This window comes from Salvelinus namaycush, chromosome 17 (assembly GCF_016432855.1).
Source record: "Salvelinus namaycush isolate Seneca chromosome 17, SaNama_1.0, whole genome shotgun sequence".
Lineage (NCBI taxonomy): Eukaryota > Metazoa > Chordata > Actinopteri > Salmoniformes > Salmonidae > Salvelinus > Salvelinus namaycush.
Window position 1 is genome coordinate 31,666,182 of NC_052323.1, and position 17,705 is coordinate 31,683,886.

Sequence of the window (17,705 nt, forward strand, 5' to 3'; positions counted from 1 at the left end):
CTACCACCGTTCAATCAGACTGCTCTATCAAATATCAAATCATAGACTTAATTATAATATAATAAACACAGAAATACGAGCCTTGGGTCATTAATATGGTCAAATCTGGAAAATATCATTTAAAAAACAAAACGTTTATTCTTTCAGTGAAAGACGGAACCGTTCCATATTTTATATAACGGGTGGCATCCCTAAGTCTAAATATTGCTGTTACATTGCACAACCTTCAATGTTATTTCATAATTATGTAAAATTCTGGCGAATTAATTACAATCTTTGTTAGGAAGAAATGGTCTTCACACAGTTCGCAACGAGCCAGGCGGCCCAAACTGCTGCATATACCCTGACTCTGCTTGGACTGAACGCAAGAGAAGTGACACAATTTCCCTAGTTAAAAGAAATTCATGTTAGCAGGCAATATTAACTAAATATGCAGGTTTTTAAAAATATACTTGTGTATAGATTTAAAAAAATATATACTTGTGTATTGATTTTAAGAAAGGCATTGATGTTTATGGTTAGGTACACATTGGTGCAACAACAGTGCTTTCTTCGCGAATGTGCTTGTTAAATCATCACCGCATTGATTATATGCAACGCAAGACAAGCTAGTTAAACTAGTAATATCATCAACCATGTGTAGTTAACTAGTGATTGTTAAGATTTTATTGTTTTTTTTTATAAAATAAGTTTAATGCTAGCTAGCAACTTACCTCGGCTCCTTGCTGCACTCGCGCAACAGGTGGCCAGCCTGCCACGCAGTCTCCTCGTGGAGTGCAATATAATCGGCCATAATTGGTGTCCAAAAATGCAGATTACCGATTGTTATGAAAACTTGAAATTGGCCCCAATTAATCGGCCATGCTGATTTAATCGGTCAACTACATATAGATAGATAGATATCTATACAGTACCAGTCAAAAGGTTGGACACACCTACTCGTTCAAGGGTTTTTCTTTACTTTTACTATTTTCTACATTACATCAAAACTATGAAATGACACATGTCATGTCGTAACCAAAAAAGTGTTAAATACATTTTTTAATGTTTTATATTTTTCAAAGTAGCCACGCTTTGCCTTGACAGCTTTGCATACTTTTGGCATTCTCTCAACTATCTTCATGAGGAAGGCTTTTCCAACAGTCTTGAACGAGTTCCCTGCTTTTCCTTCACTCTGCGGCCTAACTCATCCCAAACCTTCTCAACTGGGTTGAGGTTGGTGGATTGTGGACGCCAGGTCATCTGATGTAGCACTCCATCACTCTCCTTCTTGGTCAAATAGCCCTTACACAGCCTGGAGGTGTGTTTTGGGTCATTGTCCTGTTGAAAAACAAATGATAGTACCACTAAACGCAAACCAGATGGGATGGCGTATCACTGCAGAGTGCTGTGGTAGCCATGCTGGTTCCTTGAATTCTAAATAAATCAGTGTCCCCAGCAAAGCACCATCACACCACCTCCTCCATGCTTCATGGTGGGACCACACATGCAGAGATCATCCGTTCATCTACTCTGCGTCTCATAAAGACACGGCGGTTGGAACCAAAATTTCCACCGGTCTAATGTCCATTGCTCGTGTTTCTTAGCCCAATCAAGTCTCTTCTTCTTATTGGTGTTCTGTAGTAGTTAGCATTTATTTGGGCTGCAATCTGAGGTGCAGTTAACGCTAATGAATTTATCCTCTGCAGCAGAGGTAACTCTGGGTCTTCCTTTCCTGTGGCGGTCCTCATGAGAGACAGTTTCATCATAGTGCTTGATGGTTTTTGCGACTGCACTTGAAGAAACTTTCAAAGTTCTTGATATTTTCCGGATTGACTCACCTTCATGTCTTAAAGTAATGATGGACTGTCGTTTCTCTTTGTTTATTTGAGCTGTTCTTTTACCAAATAGCGCTATCTTCTGTATACCACCCCTACCTTGTCACAACACAACTGATTGGCTCAAACGCATTAAGGAAAGAAATTCCACAAATTACCTTTTAACAAGGCACACCTGTTAATTGAAATGCATTCCAGGTGACCACCTCATGAAGCTGGTTGAGAGAATGCCAAGAGTGTGCAAAGCTGTCATCAAGGAAAAGGGTGGCTGGCTACTTTGTTAAACAAATCTTTTTTTTTTGGTTGCTACATGATTCCATGTGTGTTGTTTCATAGTTTTGATGTCTTCACTATTATTCTAATAGTAAAAATAAAGAAAAACCCTTGAATGAGTAGGTGTCCAAACTTTTTGACTGGTAGTGTACACACACACACACACACACACACACTGTGTTCTGCATTGATGAAACCCCTGGTTGAGATTGTCATGATGACCCCTCCTGTACAGGCCTGAGCTCCTGGAGCAGCTGTGGAAAGCCCGGGCTGAAAAGAAGAAGCTAAGGAACACCATCCGTCAGTTTGAGGATGAGTTCTACCAGCAGAACGGCAGGTTGGTACACACACACACACACACACACACACACACACACCTACATACAGTGCATTTGGAAATTATTCAGACCCCTTGACTTTTTCCACATTTTGTTACAGCCTTATTTTAAAATGGATAAAAGTATTTTTTTCCCTCATCAATCTACACACGATACCCCATAATGACAAAGCGAAAACAGGTTTTATAAATGTTTGCAAATGTATAAAACATTAAAACAGAATGACCTTATTTACATAAGTATTCAGATCCTTTTCTATGAGCCTCGAAATTGTGGTAAATTATATTAATAATATATTGATATAATTTATATAACATAAGGTCCCACAGTTGATAGTGCATGTCAGAGAAAAAACCAAGCCATGAGGTCGAAGGAATTGTAGAGCTCCTAGACAGGATTGTGTCAAAGCACAAAAAATGTCTGCAGCATTGAAGGTCCCCAAGAACACAGTGGTCTCCATCATTCTTAAATGGAAGAAGTTTGGAACCACTAAGACTATTCCTAGAGCTGGCCGCCTGGCCAAACTGAGCAATCGGGGAAGAAGGGCTTTGATCAGGGAGGTGACCAAGAACTCGATGGTCACTCTGACAGAGCTCCAGTTCTCCAAATGGCACCTAAAGGACTCTGACCATTAGAAAAAAGATTCTCTGGTCTGATGAAACCAATCTCTTTGGCCTGAATGCCAAGTGTCACATCTGGAGGAATCCTGGCACCATTCCTACAGTGAAGCACGGTGGTGGCCACATCATGCTGTGGGGGATGTTTTTCAGCGGCAGGGACTGGGAGACTAGTCAGGATCGAGGGAAAGATGAACGGAGAAAAGTACAGAGAGATCCTTGATGAAAACCTGCTCCCGAGCACTTAGGACCTCATACTGGGGCGACGGTTCACCTTCCAACAGGACAACAACCCTAAGCACACAGCCAAGACAACGCAGGAGTGGATTTGGGACAAGTCTCTGAATGTCCTTGAGTGGCCCAGCCAGAGGCCGGACTTGAACCGGATCGAACATGGAGAGACCTGAAAATAGCTGTGCAGCGACACTCCCCATCCAACCTGACAGAGCTTGAGAGGATCTGCAGAGAAGAATGGGAGAAACTCCCCAAATACAGGTGTGCCGAGCTTGTAGCTTCATACCCAAGAAGACTTGAGGCTGTAATCACTGCCAAAGGGTCTGAATACTTATGTAAATGTGATACATTTGCAAACATTTCTAAAAACCTGTTTGCTTTGTCATAATGGGGTATTGTGTGTAAATTGATGGAAAACAATTGAAACTATTTTACAATAAGGCTGTAATGTAAAAAAAAAATTGGGGAAAGTAATGGGGTCTGAATACTTTACGAATGCACTGTACAGGGATGCTGAAGCTTTAGTACCTGCGTCATCTCCCCACCGTGACAGATGAAGCGCTTGGGATGACTAGTTGAGTTGTCTCAGACAGTGCTCCTGTCTTATTTACTACAACAGTTTCTTTGTTTATGATTGTTCAGCCTTCCGACACAGTAAACAACCGACACGTATCCAACTAGTGTCTCAGGCCTTCTCCCTTTCCCTCGACAGGAACGTCCAGAAGGAGGACAGGCTACCCATGATGGACGAGTACAAAGAGTATAAACGGATCAAAGCCAAACTGCGCCTGCTGGAGGTGCTCATCAGCAAGCAGGATTCCTCTAAGTCTATCTAGAGAGAGAAGAGGGAGGGAGGCCACCCTGCTTCCCTCCATCCACCTGACTGAAGGTCCCCCATCTCACCCCTACATGGCCCCTCCCTTATCAACCATCCTCCTACCTGCACCCCTGAGAGACGGCACAGCATCCACCGTATCTCACTACTGTCTCCCCAAGACCACCCATCAGATTCTGCCATCCCCAGCTAATGTTCAGTGTAGGCTCCTTTCTAAGGACTCTGATGAAGAAGAGACATCTTCATCCCGCCAGTCAAGACTCGACACACCCTTTTGATTTCTTTCTACCTGTTTCATTGAGGAATTTCCTCTTTAGAGTTTAGTTTTTGTTTAAACTTAATTTGTTTCATTAACTTCATGTATGGTAGTTTCTCATACTGAGAAATCCTATTTGACAGGAGCGTGTAGTGTGTTGTAGTCGCCCGGCCACAAAATGAACTCTCCCTCTGAGCAAGGACAATGCTCATTCTATTTCAGATATTGATTCAGTTAACCAACTCCATCGTCATCATTCAACACTAGGATGTTTTTTGTGTCGTCTTGAGTGAGATTGTTTGGGAAAAAGTAATTAATTAATGTATGTTTTCTTGTACATAAATATTTACACATGTTTGTATGTTACAGTATGTCATTTTTCTTTAATGAAGAGATTCTCTCAAGTTTGAAAACGAACTTAGTTTTAAGTGTCTTATGCTATTCCAATTGTTAAATTATTACACAATTGCCACTATGGAAACTGAGCGAGTTTTATCAGTTGGGACTGGTTGGGCTCATCCTTTCTGTTTTTATATTTTAATATTCAGTCATCACTGAAAGGAGTTTGACACATCAGGTGGGCAGGACAGCCAGTTAGGTTCATCACTTAGCATTGTTACCTTAACCGTCTCCATTTTCTGGCAATAAGGCTGGACGGCTTGACTTTAGCATATAAATATGTCCCAATTTATTTTATTTATATGCGTTCCATTTCAGTTGCAGAGTGGATCTTTGTGAGGTGTCTTATTGAGTTGGCTCTGATCTAAAGCTGTTCCAACTGCATCAGTATTATGCTAAATACAGCATATGGCAGTGTTAGGGCGTGATGACACTGGTTGGTGGAGTGTATGGGATATGTCCCATAATGAGCCAGAGTTTTTAGCCAGGCAATGTAGAGCCAGGTCATTGTCAGGTTCTGAGGAGTTGTCTGACCACAGAGCTCTGAGAAGCCTTTACCACGGCCAAGCAGAACCAATAGCACCTCGACCCCTGACATCAACAATTTGACCCTGTCCCTATTTATCCCAAAGTTCTTAAGGGCTTCATTCGAAAGGTCACATGCAACTACAACAGAGTCAAAATGATGCATGTTGGGAATGACACTGGGGTGTGTCTGGTCTTTTGGCGTCATGCCTCCTGCCTGCCACTCCGTAGATATTATCGACCCCAACCTTTTGACCCCTAGCTCAACTAGCAGTCAGCCTCGCGGCAGCCTCACATCACTATCCTTCAGAAGCTCTCTGGACTTGACAAGACCAAGCAGGAACTTTGTCTGTTCAATTGACTAGTTCTAGTCCTGGCGATAAAATACACAAACCATTTAAGATCTGTTGTAGACTAGATGCCTACGCACTCCTTAGGGCAGGGTGGGGAATTACTGCTGTATGCTAGTTGTCCAGGAATGGTTTGGAATGAGAAGACATCCCCAGTGGCACTGACTTTAAAGATCTGCATCTGTTTCAGCAGGTAGAATAATGTCAGACCAACACACCCAGAATGACGGAATCTAGGCTTGCCTGAAGGACGTTTGCGCTGAACCAGGAGTTTGGCCTTCGTCTCTCACTGGGACAAAACAAAGTCCTGTAACCTTTGTTTGAGTTGGCAGGGTTTGGTATACTGTATGTACGGGTGAACAGTGTGGAGAGGTTCTAGAAGTTATTTGCACAGCATTCTGAGAATGCAGCCCTTGTTTTGTTTGTAGATTTGTTCCTTTGTTTTAGAAGCACAATTTATATTGAAGGATGAACGTCAGAATTTGTATTATTTTTAACACGTTTGACCCGTTTTACTTTCTGTGATGTTCAAACATGAGAATGTGTTGTTTTTTTTATGACCATTATTTAGTATAATCTTTTTTGTAACCTCTCACTAATATAGTGTAGAATCTCTATTGAATAGGAATCTTCAGTGTTTTGTATAAGCTAGACTGTAGTTGGCTTGCATGGCAAAGATTTGTATTGTTTCTATTTTTGTGCCATGAAGATCAAGCAATAAATTAGTGTTGAGGCCTGTATCAATGGAATGTGGGGCCTTGTTAACCCTGTATGTGCATTTTCTGAGTATACGGCTGATTCATGTTTAATCTATTACTGGAACTAGCTGTTTTCTACCTTGCAGACCAACCCATGAAACTGTCACTTGACTATAACTGCTGTGAGAGTAACACTGCGACTCAGTTTTCTGTCTGCTAAATCAGCATTTTTATAATTTTTGTTGTCAGCATAATGTTGTTTGGGGCACTGCTTAAACCAAATGTGACAAGATTATCAATGTGGAGACATGGATGGAGGCACATTTGGACCGAACATTCCGATTTATATTATTTAAAAAGGAAACAAGTGAAATTGGTCGATCGATTTGTTATTTCCATGTCAAATTCTCAAGGGCTTTTTTACTAGATGATTTTTGCATTGTGCCTGCAGAGCCTGTTCATAGTCCCATGCCATCCCACGCATGTTTGTTTTCCTGACCCAGGTGGGCCGGTGGCAGGTTGCATCAACTGACCAGCCAATCAGCAACCGGCTCCCAGCGCTTCTATCTATCTGTGGACCTGTGTTTTTCATCTATACTGAACAAAAAATGTAAAAGCAACATGTAAAATGTTGGTTTCAAGAGCTGACATTAAAGATCCCTGAAATGTTCCATATGAACAAAAAGCTTATTTCTCTCATGTTGTGCATTTATTTACATCCCTGTTAATGAGCATTTCTCCTTTTGCCAAGATAATCCATCCACCTGGCAGGTGTGGCATATCAAGAAGCTGATTAAACAGCATGATCATTACACAGCTGCATCGTGTACTGGGGACAATAAAATGGCACTCTAAAATGTGCAGTTGTCACACGACACAATGCCACAAATGTCTCAAGTTGAGGGAGTGTACATGGCTTATGTTAGAGAAATTAACATTAAATTCTCTGGCAACAGCTCTGGTGGACTTTCTTGCAATTGTTTTAGAGAATTTGGCAGTATGTCCAACAGGCCTCACAACCGCAGACCATGTTTAACCACGCCAGCCCAGGACCTCCACATACAGCTTCTTCACCCGCGGGATCATCCGAGACCAGCCACCCGGACAGATGATGAAACTGAGTATTTCTGTCTGTAATAAAGCCCTTTTGTGGGGAAAAACTAATTTTGATTGGCTGGGCCTGGCTCCTCAGTAGAAAACAATATGGATTTCACATGACTAGTCATGTGAAATCCATAGATTAGGGCCTAATTTATTTATTTCAATTGACTGATTATACGGAGTGTAACAGAGAAATCTTTGAAATTGTTGCATGTTGTGTTTATTTTTGTTCAGTATGTATATGTTTGTGAATACTTGTTTTCCTTTATTTACAAATTATGAAGTACATTAAAATGCATACAAAAATAAAGATTATAATTTACGTGCCTTTTTGCTGAAGTTGTCTTCTTGGGTTCAACCTGAGGGGAAAGGTTACATTAACCAGATACAAATACATTAGCTTTATTGACAAATGTACTGCAACATATAAAGCCCAGTATCCATGCAACAACTAGGTGGTTTGCAGTCCATTGAGTCAGGTGAAGGCTATTAAGAGCTGAAATGTGTTTTTATGGAGGCCAGAGATGTCTGTGAGGAGAGGGTGACCATGACCCAGGAGAATGGAGGTCAGCACGCAAGGCCACAGTTGGAACAAGCTCAATCTGTGATATATTACACCAGAAGCGCCATTTATACCTGCTTTTAACATGTGTCCTTTGTCCTGATCGTGCCCACATTTTCAGGCAGGTGTAGACAATCAAAAGACACATTGTGATCTGATTGTGACTAGATCTTACTGACCACCTCTGGATATCTTACAAGTGTAGGCAGATTTGGACAGAGAAAACATTTAAATCATCATTATCCACCTAAAATCATTGACTGATTACATCAATACGTTTCTTACAATAAATCAATATTATTTTGAAAGAATAGCTGTGAAATCATTTGCATAAAGGAAGGGGCCAGGATATCTGGTCACAATGCAGACACAGTGGATGGAAAACAGACATTTCTTGAAATGTGGGCACAATCAGAATGTAGACAAGATCATGACAAAGGACCCATTTTAGCACCAGGGAGGAGTAAACAGGGCTAGAGATACACATAAATTCATCTCCCTGGGCCCCTGAATTACCATAGCACATGTTGATCAGCTGATCATATGTAGGCTTTATCAAATGAATCTTTAACAAAATGTAGTGAATGATCAATGTATCCTTGAGACAAAAATTAAAAAATGTCATTGCCAATCACACACTACCAGGGGAAAGAGCTTGGCCAGGTTGTCTTTTTATGTGTTACTGCTGTCCTCTAGTGTTCACAACCAACAATAACACTTGTGTAAAACTTAAGTCACGCTTTATTTGGAGAGTCGCCCTAGATAGATCCTCAAACTACAAAGTACAACAATTTGTTTGGGTTACGATTATGGCTAAGGTCAGGGTTGAGCTGGGTGTGGACATGAAGCCATTCTAAGGGTTAGGGTTGCAGTTAGGATAGGGTTGAGGTTATGAAAAGATTAGGACCAGGGTTAGGGTTGCGGTTATGGTGGGTTAGGACTAGGGTTAGGGTTAAACTAGGGGGAAATTGACCTTAAAGAGGACAAGCAAAGCACAGGCATGTGCTCTCTAATTCTATTGCTCCTAGGGATCCATCTTTCTAAAAGTTGTTGTATAAGAAGTGTGAAAACATTCCCAGAGGAAGGTTAAGGGCAGAGCCAAGACCTGGTCTAGTAACCTCTATCTAATGAACCCTTTGAACCTTTCACCTATTACTACCGGTCAGGACAATGAGATTGAGACTGTAACCTCATATAAATATCTTGGAATTTTAATTGATGACGGCCTCTCTTTTAAATTGCATATTCAACAATTTACAAAAATGTTTTAACTGAAGTTAGGATTTTATTTTAGGAATAAGGCCTGTTTTTCTTTTGAAGCCAGAAGGAGGCTAGTATCAACTACATTTATGCCTTTACTAGACTGGGGATATTTTATAAATGAATGCTTCCGCTCAGTGTTTGAGATCAATTGACACTCTTTACCATGGCGCTTTGAGATTTATTTTAAACTGCAAAACCCTTACGCACCACTGCACTTTGTATACCAGGGTTGACTGGCCTTCTCTAGTCATCTGTAGGCTCAGTCACTGGTATACTATTATTTACAAAGCCATTTTTGGTTTACTACCATTTTATTTGGGCATTTTTATTGTTCAGAAATGTGGTGGGTACTCTTCGTTCGCAGGACTTTATCCTGCTAACTGTTCCAAATGTCCGAACTGAATTTGGTAAAAGGGCTTTTATGTACTCTGCGCCATCGGCTTGGAACACCTTACAAAATACTTTTAAACTGGAAGAACTTGTCCCGATTGGTGTTTTAAAATCACTGATGAAGGATTTTGAGACTGATTCCCTGACCTGTCACTGTTTTTAATTTGCTGTTTTATGATTTTGTTATACTCTTGTGAATTCGATCTTGTAATTCGTTTTTCATGTTGTCTGTCTGTAATTGTGTAATGACTTGGTGCTGCCTATCTTGGCCAGGACGCTCTTGAAAAATAGATTTCAAAACTCAATGAGCCCTTCAAAGTAAAATAAAGTTTAAAAATATATTTTTAAATAATCTTCAGAAAAAATCATCTTCAGGAATAAAACAACCAGTTCACCTGTCTTCTCAAAACTGTCCAATAGATGGAGAAAGAGGATCCTATGTGGTCATGCCTTTCACTAATACTTCTTATTCAGAACTGTGGGATCAATAGTACTCCATTTTTTTCATCCAAAAACGCTCCTTAGTCTGTCTCTGTGTTAACGAGCCCCCTTGTTTAGATTCTAACAATGCTATTCTTAACTGTCGTACTATATGAGATCTAAATGTGTGTATAGTGTGGTTACGCTAGTGTGGTTGTACCTGCATATCTTTCACATTTTTGTTTTGTCAATATACTGATATATATATTACTCTGAATTGTTGGAGAACCTCATCATCCTTTGTCTTCTAGAAATGCCCCTTTTACTACAGAGTTAAACTTCATAGAAGACAGAGTATGTGGGTACAAATGGGAGTTTGTCACCACATACTAGTCCTAACCCTACCAGAACATCACCATAACCCTAACCCTTGCAGAACCTCAATCCTAACCCTAACCTCAACCCTAACCGCAACCCTATCCCTAACTTATTGCCTTTTCTTCCTCTCGTTGTTGTATTTCTCTCATTGAACCATCGCAGGTGACCCCTCTGAGCTCTCGGCCTCCATTGATCCCTCAGGCAAACAAACGCCCATGTTTTCCCACCCTCTCCTGACCAACTTGCAACATGCAGAGCAGGAAGTTGCAATAGGCCTGTGCAACCCAGGGTTTGATACCAGCACAAAAAGAAACCCTCTGAAACCTAATCCTAGCACTAACCCTTACCCTAGCTCCATGTCCACATCCCAGCTCAACCCTAACCTTAACCCTTACCCTAGCTTCATGTCCACATCCCAGCTCAACCCTAACCTTAACCCTTACCCTAGCTTCATGTCCACATCCCAGCTCAACTCTAACCTTAACCCTTACCCTAGCTCCATGTCCACATCCCAGCTCAACCCTAACCTTAACCCTTACCCTAGCTTCATGTCCACATCCCAGCTCAACCCTAACCTTAACCCTTACCCTAGCTCCATGTCCACATCCCAGCTCAACCCTAACCTTAACCCTTACCCTAGCTTCATGTCCACATCCCAGCTCAACTCTAACCTTAACCCTTACCCTAGCTTCATGTCCACATCCCAGCTCAACCCTAACCTTAACCCTTACCCTAGCTTCATGTCCACATCCCAGCTCAACCCTAACCTTAACCCTTACCCTAGCTTCATGTCCACATCCCAGCTCAACCCTAACCTTAACCCTTACCCTAGCTTCATGTCCACATCCCAGCTCAACTCTAACCTTAACCCTTACCCTAGCTTCATGTCCACATCCCAGCTCAACCCTAACTTAATGTCCATACTCTGGTTCAACACGGCCTAGTTTCATGTCCACAACCCGGTTCAACCCTAACACGAGCAAACTGTTTCATATCAACAGTTGCGGTTGATAGTTTAATGATTGAGTATCTATAGACCAAATAAGGCTCTCCAAATACAGTTTGACCAATGCGTCTTCATTTCTAGCTTCTAAATTACTCATTACCACTTAGCAGACACTTTTATCCAAAGTATTTTAGTAACTACACCGAACAAAAATATAAACTCAACATTCAACCAATTCAAAGATTTTACTTACAGTTCATAAAAGGAAATCAGTCAATTGAAATACATTCATTATGCCCTGATCTATGGATTTCACATGACTGGGCAGGGGTCCAGCCTTAGGTGTGCTTGGGAGGGCATAGCCCCACCCACCTGGCAGCCGGGCCCAGCTAATCAGAATGAGTTTTCCCCACAAAAGGGCTTTATTAAAGGCAGCAGTACTCCTCAGCACACCAATTCTCTGGCAACAGCTCTGGTGGACATTCCTGCAGTCAGCATGCCAATTGCGTGCTCCCTCAAAACTTAAGACATCGGTGGCCTTGTGTTGTGTGACAAAACTGCACATTTTAAAGTGGCCTTTAGTCCCCAGCACAAGGTGCACCTGTATTATGATCATGCTATTTAATCAGCCTCTTGATATGCCACACATGTCAGGTGGATGGATTATCTTGGCAAATGAGAAATGCCAACTAACAGGGATGTAAACAAAATGAGAAATTAGCTTTTTGTTCATATGGATAATTTCTGGGATTTTTTATTTAATCTCATGAAACATGGGGCCAACACTTTACAATATTGCGTTTATATTTTTGTTCAGTGTACATAGGATCCCTGCGGGACTGGAACACACAACCTTAGGCCACGCAATGCAAGTTTTAAAGGCAATGTTTCTGCAGGCAATGTTCGCAGAGACCACATTCACAGTTAACGCTGCATATGTTGGCTCAATCGGAAATAGTGCATTGTCTAAATCGGCAATGGGATTGAATCCCAGCTTTGATATTGCAACTTGCTAGTGTGCTATACTCTTATCATGGTAATATATCATTGTCGAATTATAGAATATTTCACAAAAAGACAGACACCACATCTATGTAAAAAAATATATATCCATATATACAGTTGATGTCGGAAGTTTCCATACACCTTAGCCAAATACATTTAAACTCAGTTTTTCACAATTCCTGACATCTACTCCGAGTAAGATTTCCCTGTTTTAGGTCATTTAGGATCACCTCTTTATTTTAAGAATGTGAAATGTCAGAATAATAGTCGAGAGAATGATTTATTTCAGCTTTTATTTCTTTCATCACATTCCCAGTGGGTCAGAAGTTTACATGCACTACACTCAAATAGTATTTGGTAGCATTGCCTTTAAATTGTTTAACTTGGGTCAAACGTTTCAGGTAGCCTTCCACAAGCTTCCCACAATAAGTTGGGTGAATTTTGGCCTATTCCTCCTGACAGGGCTGGTGTAACTGAGTCAGGTATGTAGGTCTCCTTGCTCGCACACACTTTTTCAGTTTGCTGTGCTGGTGACACTGATTTACTTAGAATTCAAAGCACACTTAACCGGCATGGCTACCACAGCATTCTGCAGCGATACACCATCCCATCTGGTTTGGGCTTAGTGGGACTATCATTTGTTTTTCAACAGGACAATGACCCAACCCACCTCCAGGCTGTGTAAGAGCTGTTTGACCAAGAATTAGAGTGATGGAGTGCTGCATCAGATGACCTGGCCTCCACAATCACCCAACCTCTACCCAATTGAGATGGTTTGGGATGAGTTGGACCGCAGAGTGAAGGGAAAGCAGGGAACTCCTTCAAGACTGTTGGAAAAGCATTCCTCATGAAGCTGGTTGAGAGAATGCCAAGAGTGTGCAAAGCTGTCATCAAGGCAAAGGGTGGCTACTTTGAAAGCTCTCAAAAAATATATTTTGAATTGTTTAACACTTTGACTACTACATGATTCCATGTGTTATTTCATAGTTTTGATGTCTTCACTATTATTCTACAATGTAGAAAATAGTAAAAATAAAGCTAAACCCTGGAATGAGTAGGTGTGTCCAAACTTCTGACTGGTACTGTATATAAAGATTAACACCATACACAGTCCCTACTGAATCCTAAGATCCCATACAGTATCGTGTTAATGTTCCGCACTGTTAGACAATGATTCAAGGCCACACTTCCCCCACTTAAAATGCAAGGCCATTTTTATTGGTCATAAACCGAGCAGCTGAAGATATATGAGGACAGGTTGAGTGGAATGGACACAGTAAGGCCATACAGGGTTTTGGACACCCATGGTCTGTAAACCCAGGCTGGTGTTGTTATGCAGGCTCAGTGCAGGTCCCTGAGTGGTCCAGCTCTGACCTCTGTCTGCACCTCTCCAGAGGGACCCTGGGAAGATCTCAATTGCATACTCCTTGCGTCCTCGCTCCTCAAATCCCATTGGATGAGAAGGTCAGAGGGGAGGGTCCTATGGTTTTCTCATCCAATGGGTTTTGAGAAGGAGACAAGGAAAGAGGACGCAGAGTATGCAATTGAGATCTTCCCCCTGTGACCCTGCTCAGTCTAGGATTGTCAGTGACATGCTGTAGATAGCTAGTAGAAATATATGGTGTATTACTATTCCCACCAATACAGAAAGTAGCCCTACATTCCGTATGACAAGTGGCTTGAAATGTAATGTACAAGGCCACAAACATGGCTGCTGAGCTGATGGCGTTCACTAATAAAGTCACTGACAACTACAGATGTCATCCTCATACACTCCCAGTCTGAGTCACACACACACACACACACCTCTCCTACCAATCCACATCTTACAATGGTGGCTCACATAGTCAGCTGCATAGTCCAAGTTAATAAAAAGCCAGGTTAGTTTCAGTAGCATTGAAAGTGTAAAGTAAAACTGCTCATGGTAATTTGGAGGGGACCTTGGTTCTATGACAAGAGGCAGATGTTCTAGAAATTAAAATGAAAAATGAAACCACCATAACCATGTACCCAAATGGAACCACAGTAATCATGTTTCCAAATAGAACCACCATAACCATGTTTCCAAATAGAATCACAGTAACCATGTTTCCTCATAGAACCACCATAACCATGTTTCCTCATAGAACCACCATAACCATGTTTCCTCATAGAACCACCACATCCATGTACCCAAATGGAACCACCATAACCATGTACCCAAATGGAACCACCACAACCATGTTTCCAAATGGAACCACAATAACCATGTTTCCAAATGGAACCACAATAACCATGTTTCCAAATGGAACCACAATAACCATGTTTCCAAATAGAACCACCGTAACCATGTTCCAAATAGAACCACCATAACCATGTTTCCAAATAGAACCACCATAATCATGTTTCCAAATAGAACCACCATAACCATGTTTCCAAATAGAACCACCACAACCATGTACCTAAATAGAACCACCACAACTATGTACCCAAATGGAACCACAATAACCATGTTTCCAAATAGAACCACCACAACCATGTACCCAAATAGAACCACCACAACCATGTACCCAAATAGAACCACAATAACCATGTTTCCAAATAGAACCACAATAACCATGCTTCCAAATAGAACCACCACAACCATGTACCCAAATAGAACCACCACAACCATGTACCCAAATAGAACCACAATAACCATGTTTCCAAATAGAACCACCACAACCATGTACCTAAATAGAACCACCACAACTATGTACCCAAATGGAACCACAATAACCATGTTTCCAAATAGAACCACCACAACCATGTACCCAAATAGAACCACCACAACCATGTACCCAAATAGAACCACCACAACCATGTTTCCAAATAGAACCACCACAACCATGTACCCAAATAGAACCACCACAACCATGTACCCAAATAGAACCACCACAACCATGTACCCAAATAGAACCACCACAACCATGTTTCCAAATAGAACCACCATAACCATGTTTCCTCATGGAACCACCGTAACCATGTACAGTAATGGAACCACGGTAACCATGTACCCAAATGGAACCATCGTAACCATGTACCCAAATGGGACCACCGTAACCATGTACCCAAATGGAACCATCGTAACCATGTACCCAAATGGAACCACAATAATCATGTACCCAAATGGAACCACTCCCTGAACAGAGGACTGATGCTCAAGAGAATTCTAAAGGTGGTACTATCATTTAATATCCACAATAAACCTTAGAAAATATTTCACTGACCTTGATAAAATATTTAATATACTTAACATTATACAAGTTGCCTATGTCCTGCATATTTCAACATTGCTCTGGGGTGGCTAACCATAGTAAAACTACAGATGGTGCAGTATATAGAATAATTTAAAATACCAGAATCTCAGTGGGAAAAAATTACAGTATAGGCTAGGCGTAGAAAAAGACAGTAGGGGTCAATTCCATTTCAAGTCAAGAGATTCATTATTATTCAAAAAGAGAACATTTAATCGTGGCTTAATTATATTTTCAAAGAGGATTTTTAGATTAATGAATTGAACTTCAGTTCGCTTCTTGAATTGATGAGAGTTGAAATGGAATTTAACCCAACCCTGGTAAAAGATGTTCTGAGCTTGAAATAATGTTAACCAGAATTATTGGCCCTGATCCAGAAGTTGTACAGTAGTCTTTTGCTCATGTTACAGTAAATTAATACAAAACAAAAAGGTGATAATGCATTCATTCTTAGACACGGTGTTCATTGTCTAACGTTGTTTTTGCATCAATTTGGCACATCTCCTTCAGAGAGACAAGGTTTGTGAACAAACCCCCAGACACATTATGAAAACAGTATGGCACATAGAGTGCGCCAAGTCAAGACTGAGTGCATCTTGGTTATCACTTTGCAGTTGTCTTTACAGTGCATTTAAAACACTACATTAACATGGTGCCCCATTGCAGCCAATTCCAATATCCAAAAAAATACAATATCGATTTAAAATTGGAAATTGTACTTGAGGCATGTGGCTCCTGGTGAATGCTGGTCCAGGTTGGTCCTCCAGTCTACCTGCTGAGTTCTTCAGACCAGTAGTACAGGTGGTATTAAAAAGGGAGGGCCCAATCAGGCTGCAGACAGTGAAAGCCTGTTGGTTTCACCTTGGTAGTGACCATAGTGCCGCAGTCCTGCAGTCCATAGGTCTCCAATAGAGAACAGAGAGACTGACCTGATCATCAGTGCATTTCTACATCAGTAGTCGAGTCACTAAACCTCGAGTCCCAAGTCCCCTGTGCTCGAGTCCGAGTCAAGTCACGAGTCCCTATGGCTGAAGTCCGAGTCGAGTCCAAGTCATGAGTCAAGTCACTAATCCATCAATATATAATAGGTCTTATTAAGCAATTGTTTCTAGTTGCCACCAGATGGCAGTATATCACCACTCCCTCATGAAAAAAACCCAACTCACTTACTAATCATCACTACCTCACAAGTTCTAATCTATACCTGTGTTTCACTACTTATTTACTACAAAAATTAAGTCAGGCTTTCAGCTACTGCCCACTGATATTTGAGTAGGTTTTTTATTGCAGAATGAAAACTAAAGGGAGACTTGTCAGAACCAGGGGTATAACCATTAAACCGATTCTGTTGCAAAACTTTTCCAAATCATTTACTCCAAACGGAAAGCGCAAACAAGAGTTTCTATTGGACAAATTCAGGTAGTTCCCTCCCCGTTTCGTTTTCTCTGTTTGGTTCTTAAACGGTAGATGGTTTCCGTAATGAATACACCCCTGGTTCTTAAACAGTAAACAGTTTCCGTAATGAATACATCCCTGACGATGGGATGCAGGGGGGAAAGTGGGCGGCTAGAGCGAGACGACAAATTCAAAGACAGCTTACTTCTCTATCCTCAGGGTAGAGAGAGACAAATAGCTACAATGTTGTTTACTATTAAACTCAACACTAGTACTGTTTTACATTTCATGAACCAGTTTGTGTTTCTTAACCAGGCAAAGCTAAATAGTAAGCTAGTGACTGATGGTTACGGGGAAGCAAGAAAGTTGCTTGCGCGATGTGTAGCGGCCAATGATTGGAGGCGGAGCCTGCCTTCCGGTCTTGCTCCCCCGCAGCTCACCAGCTGATGTAGGCTGTGTGTGGCGCGTCCTTCCTACTGCTAGAGAACAGAACCCTCGATGCTCTGCGCACCCAGTGCTGCTAATATTCTCCTTATTATAGTAGCCTATCCAGTCCAAGTGCAAATACAAGTCACCAGAAGGCGAGTCCGAGTCCGAATCACAAGTCATGAAAATCGTGACTTGAGTC

General features: G+C 41.3%; 1 protein-coding gene across 2 annotated transcripts in view; it reads left to right on the top strand.

Moving 5' to 3' along the window:
- The window catches only part of LOC120062536 (protein FAM13B-like), a 65,172-nt gene extending 58,162 nt beyond the window's left edge, over positions 1-7,010 (top strand). For both annotated transcript variants that reach the window (XM_039012585.1, XM_039012584.1), the window contains 2 exons: positions 2,326-2,427; positions 3,992-7,010. In XM_039012585.1, coding sequence (XP_038868513.1) covers positions 2,326-2,427; positions 3,992-4,115 — 226 coding nt within the window. In that variant the 3' untranslated portion in view covers positions 4,116-7,010. The remainder of the gene's footprint in view (positions 1-2,325; positions 2,428-3,991) is intronic.
- Positions 7,011-17,705: the final 10,695 nt, after the last annotated feature.